The sequence below is a fragment of the Salvia splendens genome, chromosome 2, assembly GCF_004379255.2.
Source record: "Salvia splendens isolate huo1 chromosome 2, SspV2, whole genome shotgun sequence".
Lineage (NCBI taxonomy): Eukaryota > Viridiplantae > Streptophyta > Magnoliopsida > Lamiales > Lamiaceae > Salvia > Salvia splendens.
This window is the reverse complement of record NC_056033.1, coordinates 10,473,068-10,483,047: the sequence shown is the minus strand read 5'-3', so window position 1 is coordinate 10,483,047 and position 9,980 is coordinate 10,473,068. Positions and strand designations below refer to the sequence as shown.

The 9,980-nt window shown below is 38.1% G+C and overlaps 1 protein-coding gene across 1 annotated transcript; it reads right to left on the bottom strand.

Moving 5' to 3' along the window:
- LOC121787715 (probable receptor-like protein kinase At5g59700) lies at positions 1-3,068 on the bottom strand. Its single transcript, XM_042186536.1, has one exon. It carries the CDS (start codon positions 2,787-2,789, stop codon positions 300-302), a length of 2,490 nt encoding a protein of 829 aa, XP_042042470.1. The 5' UTR covers positions 2,790-3,068; the 3' UTR covers positions 1-299.
- Between the last annotated feature and the right edge of the window lie 6,912 nt (positions 3,069-9,980).

The following is a 9,980-nucleotide window of genomic DNA, read 5'->3' as shown; positions in this document are numbered from 1 at the left end:
TGAATAACAAAAGTAACTACTACAAGTTAACAGGGTATGCATCAATTCTGCTAGTTTGTGCTGAAACAGATTACAAATTGCAAGAAAGCCAAAGATACCTATATATATCTCGACGAAATCTTAGTAAATATCATTCCATAGGGCAGAGGCCATCCAAAATCTCAGGTTTCAATTTTCAAACTATATGAAAGCAAGAAACGTAAATCATAAAACACAAGGAGTAATGATTACTCGAAAATGATACATGAACAGAGATAAATGGAAATCTCAAACATAGAGATCATCCATAAGCATTTAAATTACCTCCCCTCAGACTTGACCAGTTGTGAGAAAACTCTACTCATTGAAACACCGGAAAGATCATCAACACCTGAGGTCTCAAATTGGGCAACGGAAGTGGTAGTAGTGTCTACATGGTTGAACTCGCCAACTTGTGGAGACAGGTGGCCAATAGCATTTGTGCTGTTCTCATCGGGATCATTCTGGACGACTGCCTCTTGAAGCTGAAGAGCATATTCAAGATTCCAAAGAACGTCACCCATAGAGGGTCTGTCCACCCCATAATCGGCCAAGCATTTCTCTGCTGTTTCTCCAAACTTTCTGAGGGAATCGGGTTTTATCTTCCCCACAAGATGCCTATCGATGATGTGATCCAGCTGACCTTTCTGCTGCCACTTCATTGCCCATTCAGCTAAGTTAACCATTTCTCGAGAAAGAGAAGGATCTATCACAGGCCTGGCGCATAGAACTTCAAACAAGACCACACCAAATGAGTAAACATCCGACTTTTCTGTCAGCTGCTGCCTTCTGAAATACTCTGGATCGAGGTATCCGAAGCTTCCTTTGACAGCTGTGCTGACATGAGTTTGATCAAGCTCTGGCCCCGTCTTAGAAAGTCCAAAGTCAGCAACCTTAGCCATCAAGTTCTCATCCAGCAATATGTTTGCTGACTTCACATCACGATGAATAACTGCTTTGGCATACCCGGTGTGGAGATAGTGCAACCCTCTTGCAGCTCCAATGCATATCTCAAGTCTCTCTTTCCAGCCTAAACTTGGATTATCAGAACCGTACAGATGGCTTTTGACGGTTCCATTCTCCATGTACTCGTACACCAGAATCATCTCATTCTTTTCATCACAATAACCAATCAAGGAAACCAAATGGCGATGGCGGAATTGGGAAAGCATCTCAATTTCAGTTCTGAATTCTGCTAAACCTTGTTGGGACCTGGGATTGCCTCTCTTAACAGCTACCTTTGTACCATCATGTAGTTCTCCCTTGTAAACCTTGCCAAATCCACCGACTCCAATCACCCAGCTCTCATCAAAGTTGTTTGTTGCATCTTGAACTGCTACAAAAGGGATGCGGTAGCTCATGTTAGAACCAACACTAACTGTTGTGCCAGTTGAATATTTGCTTCCCATGGTATGGGAAGCTCCACCATTAACCGATATAGGAACCCATGTTTTTGAGAATTTGAGACGTTCTTGTTTCCTTCTCCTGTGCATGAAAAACAGAATCCCGACCAAAATCAGTGCTACCGGTACACCAACACTCACGCCAACAATAATTCCCAATTTCTTCTTTGATTTAGGAAATGATGGCAAAACAGATGCCCCCGCGAGAGTGTCCTTGGCATTTCTTATTTTCATAACCTCCAAGCCGTTAAGAAAGGCGTCAGGGTAAGAACTCGAAGCAGATGGGCCAATGCTTACACTAACGTTAGGTTCAGTGAGCACAGGGGTAACAAAATCCGCAAAGAAAGCAGTGGCCAACTTCCCATTAAGTTTTAAAGCTAGTTCCAGATCCCGATAAACGACATATGTGTCAATGTAAACATTAAAGACAAGATCTGTAGTTGATGTACTCACAATGTCACAGAAGTGCAAGCGAACCAAGTACTGAAAACCAGGATCCACCGGGATGTCCCAGGTGATATTAAAATTGCTTCTAGGATCACTACCAGAGTCCATCTTGGTGCAAGTCCCGTAGACAGTTTGTGGTGCACTGTCTGACGTTGCACCACCACTAGGGTACTGGACGGCTGGGATATTGGATTTAGTAGTAGCAAGATTCGGATCTTTCAAATATGGACTATCTGATTCCCAATTACGCCCCAATGTATCATTCACCAATGACACGAACGGGCCACCCATATTCAACCGGGCAACAGTCTGCAGAGACTGAGCCGTCAGCCCAGTAAACTGACCCGTAGAACTGTATAACTGTGCAGAATCAGCTATGAGGCCATTGGGCACCGAAACAACCTCAATCGCATTAACAAAAGCAATTGAATTGGTAGAAGGAGAAAAGGTGATGACAAGGTCTCCCTTCTCCACATTAACAGAGTATTCCCTAACAATAGCAGCCTTAGGGGTGAAATCACTAAGCAGTGTAGTCTTCTGGGAGAAAACAGAGAAACTAGCAGATTTCATATCATAATTGGGATAATCAAAAGGGAAGAAATGCAGGCGGATCCAATGCCTACCGCCCTGCCCAATCGGAAACGTATATCTAGACGGCCCATTAAAGATTCTAGCAGTTCTAAACAAAGGGGAATCAACGGCTCTAGTTATCGAATTGAGATTGCTATCAGCCAATATTTCTTGAGGGGTTGACAGATATTTCGCAGCAGATTTATCAGCAACAAAAGTAATATTACCGACAACGAAATCACTGGAAGATCCACAGTTGACATAGTATTGATCAACAGGTGTGAATCCTCTCGAACAGCAAGCAAGATTCAATAGCAACAAAACCCAGATTGAAAACCCAAATCCCATCATCAAAAATTGAACTAAGATAACGCCTCCCAACTCAAAACAACAGCAATTGAGGTCAAATAACAGCGCATCAAATACACATCAAAGAAATTCAGGAACAGAAAGGAAAGATTGCAACTTTGAGATTTGTGTTGAATTCATAGAATAGGGAGAGAGAAAAGGGGGGAAGAAACCAAAAATGAAATATGGGGCTGACCAAAAATGAAAGGAACAATAACAACGCAAGCAAACCTGGCCTCAACTGAATGGCCAACTGGATATTGACAGAAATTTGTAAAGTATAGTTGTATTCCTAAAACGATCGCACTACATAGTATAATCTGAATTCATATACTAGTAGTATATTTTTATTTAATATTCTTTATGGGAAAATCGAAGGAGAAAAGGCGAAGATAAAAGAAAGTATATTATCGGAAGTATACGGTAGTTTAGGTCGGAGCGTATTGACCTCTTGAGGAGAAAAGAGGGTAAATCATTGTCTGTGTGTTTGTATGTGTGGGTGAGAGATGTGTTTCTATGTGGGTGAGAGAGCATTCACAATATGTGTGGGTGTGAGAGCATCCACAATGGAGCGGTAAATCACTGTATGTGTGTTTGTATGTGTGTTGTCTGTGTTTGTTTGTCTATGTGTTTGTATGTGTGGGTGTGAGAGCATCCACAATGTGTTTGTTTGTCTATGTGTTTGTATGTGTGGGTGTGAGAGCATCCACAATGGGTACGCCCGAGGACGAGGCCATCGGGTGTGTTTGTATGTGGGTGTGAGAGCATCCACAATGGGTACGCCCACGCCCGCGGACAAGGCCATCGGGTGTGTTTGTATGTGTGTTGTATGTGTTTGTTTGTCTGTGTGTTGTATGTGTGGGTGTGAAAGCATCCACAGAGAGCATCCACAATGGGTACGCCCACGCCCGCGGACGAGGCCATCGGGCACGCCATTGGGTGCGCCATCGTCCGCGTCGTCCACAATGGCGCGGACGATGACACGCATTTTACTTTAAAAAATCCGTTTGCGTGGGGTCGAACCCGGGTCTATTACTTGGAAGGCAATAATCCTAACCGTTGGACTACAAACACTAGTTGAGATATCTTAAAAACTAAATTGTTTTATACATTTATTAAGATGATAATGTGATAAAAAATGATAATTTATGATTAAAAAGTAGAATTCGGTGAAACGAGAATTTGCTTCTTCGAGTTATTAAGATAATTATGTTGTGTGATAATACATTTTAATTCGTATTGTAATGTATTAATTTTTATAAATGTATTAATTTTTAATTCGTATTGTAATGTATTAATTTTTATAAATGTATTAATTTTTAATTAGTATTGTAATGTATTAACTTTTATAAATGAAATGAAGTTTTTTCCTAATTTTTGTAGTTATTTAAATATTCAAATAAAAAAAATGCATAGAGCGCGCCATAGGGCCCCCCACTGCAGGTGGGGATAGGAGGATAAAACTGATAACGTGGCGCGTCATAGGGCGCGCCTTAGAGCGCCCCAGTGCTAATGGTCTGAAAGAGTGAAAGAGAGAGAGTAGTGGAAATAGGGTTTATTAATTAAACTGGGGTTGATTAGTGATGGCGGTGGCAGTTTAAAAAGTGTTTTTTCTATTTCAGTGGTAGTTTCATGAGTTGTGGTTAGTAAAAGATTTTTGACTGTTAAAGCATATGATCGGCAAACGTGGATGATTTCGGTAACTGTAGTTGTCACTAGATCATCAATAATAACTTCTACTAGCATTTGTTTGTAAATCTTATTACGAAATTATATTTGTTTTTTATTAGAGCAGTGCTAAATGGCCATAATGTGGCTGGTCATAAAAATAAAATATTGTTATATTTAATATTTATTTACTTGGATTTAGTTCATCTTAAAAGTAATAATTATCTAAGACTAATTCACCCTTTATCCCGAAATAAATACACATAAAAGACTAAGTCATCAAATCATCTTGAAACTTTGAATCTGTAGCTCATTTTCGTTTCTTATGTTAGATATCCACTCAGTTTTTTAAACTTTAATTTATTATTTTATATTTTATAATTTAATTGTTTAATATCTATAACTACTTTTAAATTAGAATATATGTATATCTTTATGATTTTATTAATTTTTTTAATTGTTTGGTATGTATATTGACCAAAATATCCTATTATGGCCGGCCATAATGTGGCCACATAGCATTTCCCTTTTCATTAATATATTGTAACTCTCATTCTACTATCTCAATTTTATTTATATTTTATTATAAATTAAATATATAAAAGTGTGAAGTACTAATCTATTTTTCTTCAAAAAATTAACTTCGGAAATTTTACATTCTAACTACTTAGTCCTTTTTTTTCATTTGACGTTGTTTTTCTCAACTTCATGTTGCACCATTATGGTTTATACTAGTACTATAATATATAGTACAAATACTTATTTTTATTAAAATGATTTTAAAAAATATTATTATTATGAGAATGTAGCCTTTATACTAATATATCTATTTTTTCAGTGAATGTATTTCAAACATATTTTCTCCAAATAAACTTCATTGTTCTTCTTTAGAGTTTTTATTCATATAAATTCCAATACAAAGACAATATACACTACATTTCTTATTGAGATAAATACATGCATTTATGTATATAGGAGCAGTGTAGTTGGTTCTAGAGTGACAGAATTGCAAGGATCGTTTTCCACTACTGCCATGTAGTTACAACATCTCAGGCACAAGTTTGAGGTATTGGTAGGTAAGCTTCTGGCATGACAGTAGGTTAATGGTCTTCCCCCTTAGCGGATCACTGCGTACTGATTGAACACCCTTCATAATACTATCGGGCTGGGAAGTGGGGGGCCCTTGTGATTGAGGTTTCAACCTTTTGCAAGAAGAATAAATGCATGCCTTTGTCTTTTTGGTATGTACCGAATTACATTTTTAAAAGAATATAAAAATCACTCTCTCTTCTTTATAATTTATTTACTTATTCTCTCTTTAATTAACTTACAAAATAAATTTTCATAATCAAGCGAGAAAAAAATCATTTAGAATTGTACAAAGTGTTAGGAGTTCATAATTAAATTGTATTTTGAGCATGTAAAACACAATGGAATCAAATCTTACTTGTTGTGTCTCCGTTGATTGAAATCTACAGGTTGAATCCACTACTATTGAGATCCATGCGTATTCCAATCCGTTGCAGGAACTATTCCATGTGCAATTATTCTGTATAAGAAAGCTAGGAAATATGCTTGCAGAGACTTTACATATTATCCTTTTAGGTCTTTTTTTCTCTATCATTTACGTTCTCCATAATATAAATAAAGAATAATAATTAGTTGAATAGCCAAGCAATTAAAAAGCCACTTGAATTCTAATATTGTTAAGCTCATAAATTAATATAATTATTATCTAATTATAATTATTTAATCTATATTAATCTGACTCTAACTATCCTCTTTCACCAGTATACTAGTACTTGAAGAATAACAATTAGCTTTTGGTGTCCGAAAATCATACTCATGAGCTATTCGTTTAAGTAAAAGTAACTAACAATAACAATATATTAAAGAAAAAAAAATGATGACATACAACTTAGTTACTGATACGTTTTTCCATTATTTATATATAAATGTTTGACTTATCTAGTTGTGTGTATGCAAATGAATTGGAATTACATGCCAGTATTGGAGTATTGCAATGTCAACGGTGCATATATTCACATGGCTAGTTTTAGTAAAACAAATTAAATCTCACAGTACGTAACCTAATCATTACTTTATCCTTTATGATATTTGATCAACTTATCCTATTAACATGAGAATTTGTTTCCTGAAAAGGTGTGAATTTCAACCAGCAAAATGTTTCTTTATTTTAAATTAGAGTGTTTAATTTCTGATCCTTTTAAATATACTCTTATATTTAAAAATTAAATTCTACTTCCATTTACTTTTCTGCCCCCATTTTCTCTTAATTGAATAGTGAAGTGAGCGATTTTGTTACTTATCTAATTTTAAAGAAGTTACGATTACGAATTTTACTGATGTCCCTTTTGATTTATCCTAATACTAGCATGTGATTTTACCTAATAGCTAGTTTCATATTCCTTGTAATTACGTTAATTTTATTCCTAAAAAACGTTATATACACAAACAATTCATTAGGTTTGTTTATACAGTATTTTATGGTTTTTCCCTTATAAAGAATATTTTGTGCTACAAATTCTAATAACGGTATATTCTTCAGCTCCAACTAATTAATACAGTATGATACGAGTATTTCTATTATTATTAATTTGTTTAGATATTATAGGGATTTAGCTATCTTCTTTGTTTAGATATTATATAGATTTAACATATCTTTTTGTATCCACACGTATTATAAATATGTGTGGAGTCTTCCATAATATTCAGTCAATCAATACATGAAATTAGTCAATGGGCTCAATATCGTGTGCTTCAAGAAACTATCATCAACGCTGCCGACGAGAACCTCTCTCGCGCCCAGCAACCCCTCCGCCGACCCAATCCTCTTGGACGCTCGACGACTACGGTCTCTGTTTCTTGATTGTGAGGATTCCGACAGTTAAGGAAATGCATTCCTTAACAACTGGTGCTTTCATCGTGATCTCACCCTCCACAACACCGATCGAACCATAGCTACGTCGCTGCCTGGGAAACCACCGCGCACAGCAACTAGCCACATCGATCGAGCCACATCTATGTTGCTGCTTGATGCACTATTTATTAGCACTAAAAATACCTGCAAGTTTACAGGGTAGATCTAGTATAGCTAAAGGTCAGTACCGGGATATCGAACACAGGGAATAAGATTGCAACTGGCTATCATATACTAAGCGTCATATACTATTTAAAGACACAAATATTTTTTTGGTTTGATTTTATTAAACTAGACTGAAAAATAAATAAATAAATAAATAAAAAGAAAGCATATAAACAATGATACAAAGCAGACATAGGAATGTAGAATATTAGGATCCAAAACACAATCGACTTTCTTGAATTACGGTCTCTAGAGTTATTAAGTCGGTCACTTAACTGGATTAAACCCTCTCCCGAGGTGAGAAATTCGTAGATTAGATGTTGAAATCAAAGTCCCCTTTAAATCTCTAACATCTAACTCCTAAAAGATCATTAAGACCAATGACCTCACATGAAACCTCAACTCTCCCGAATTTTATTGAATTAAAGTGTTAATTATCCATTTTCCAAGTCAACTATTTCGTCTCCCGAGTACTGTAATCAACTCTAACATATATTCAAGAGGTAGCTAATCAATTGAATATAGAAAGCGCAAGGATAAATCAAATAACTGCAAGAGCTTACAAGGAAAAACAATTGAATATCTTCACCAAAAATTCCACAATTGATGTTTAACTCATAAACAAGTAAAACCTACAAATAAAGTACGAGACATGAAAGAAATCGATAAAACCCAAGGCTGAATCTTCAATCTTCAGCCTTCTCTTGCCTGGATCTGCAGAACTCCGCTCCAATGGAAGATGGATGAATTTAAGGGTGGAATATGGAATGGAAGAATTGTAGAGAGAGAAGGATTGGAGGCTCTGAGATAAATATTATGAATTAGGTTCAGAGGTATTTATAGGCTGGAAAAAGGTTTATTTTTGATAAATTTCGTGCCCTACAAGAAATATGAGAGATTTGGCTTCACAATATATTAATTTCTTTTCTTCCGTGAATTTCCGCATAAATTCTCGCCAGCTTTGACTGCACTGAGCAACGTTCGTAGAATTGTGATAACTTTCTCCACAGAAATCCGATTGAGACATGCAAGATATCCACGCGAAGCTCTTTCGAAGACGAAGAGAATGACATGTAGTACGAACTGACTTGACTCCAAAATCGCTGGAAGAATGTGCTCGAACAGAGACTGCTGCACTTTGGCCCTTTTTCACATTTTTTCTATCTTTTTCTATCATTTATCAACAAACACGTCAAAAATACTAAATGTATAACATATGCAATTTAATAACATAATTTGCATGATTGACATTTAAAACAAGTCAAATTTAGTCCTTAAAAACATGCAAAATCTGTGTTTGTCACTGCCCGACGGGAATCCACCCGCGCACAGCAACTAGCCGCTGCCTAGCTTCACCGTCGCCGGTAAGGGAAACACCCTCACCCATTATCATCCACCTCTGTCCGACACCACAAATCTCATAAACCCTCTATTTTCTTTCATCCATTAACTCACCAATCAAAAAACAAAACCACCGAACAGTAAGAAATTCCCAAACCCCTCCACTCCAACTTCATTCTTTCCGTAATTAATTATGCCTATTCACCACCAATATCAGCCCCCGCACCAGATGCACCCTATTATTGCAAAATTTGATCGTCTATTGGACATGATGGAATCCCGTATGGACGCGGTAGATCGGCGCATGGAAAACCTTCGTCGAAAATAATACCCCAGCCCACACCAATCTGGACGGTCGCGCAACCTCTGTCCACCCATTCAGCCCGAGCCAAAACCACCCTACATCTCACGCCGTTGGGATCCACCTGATCGTCGCCTATGAACGGGATACCCGCCCATCGGGTACCGCGATCGCATGCAAGATGCATGACCTCGACACCGCGGCGGCTACTCCGAGAGGGACCACCTATTTGATCTCGGAGATCAACGAATCCAATTAGGGTTCGATCGCCACCTGATGCACTCAACGCAACCGCATCGCCAAACGTGCTGGGACCCACCGACGCAACAGCATGACCACAGTTACCAAACCTTTGATCACAGGCCCCTACGCGCGGAGACGGGTTGGGACCGACCTCACCATCAGGAGGAGGTGCGAGGCCAGTTTGCCTGCCAACAGCCCCACCACACCGCCGACCAGCCACCGCGTTTGAGCCTCCCACCGCGGGACCTGTACGGTCAATCCGGGCGTGTGACCAATCAGACCCGTACCAGTCTTCACGCTCGCCTACCTGTTGGGACCTGTCTGGATTGCGCACGCAGCAAGGATACCCGGCAGATGACATATCTTTTGAGAGATTTGGAAGTGATGATCTACGTTGGGGGAGAAGGTCGTCTCTCTCTCATAATAGGTATATTGAGTGCTCAATGTCAAGTCCAACGACGAAGAAGAAAGTTACTCCTGGTCTTTGTTCACTTGGGAGTCGGTGTGAACCAGATTACCAAGTTAGTGTTGGATT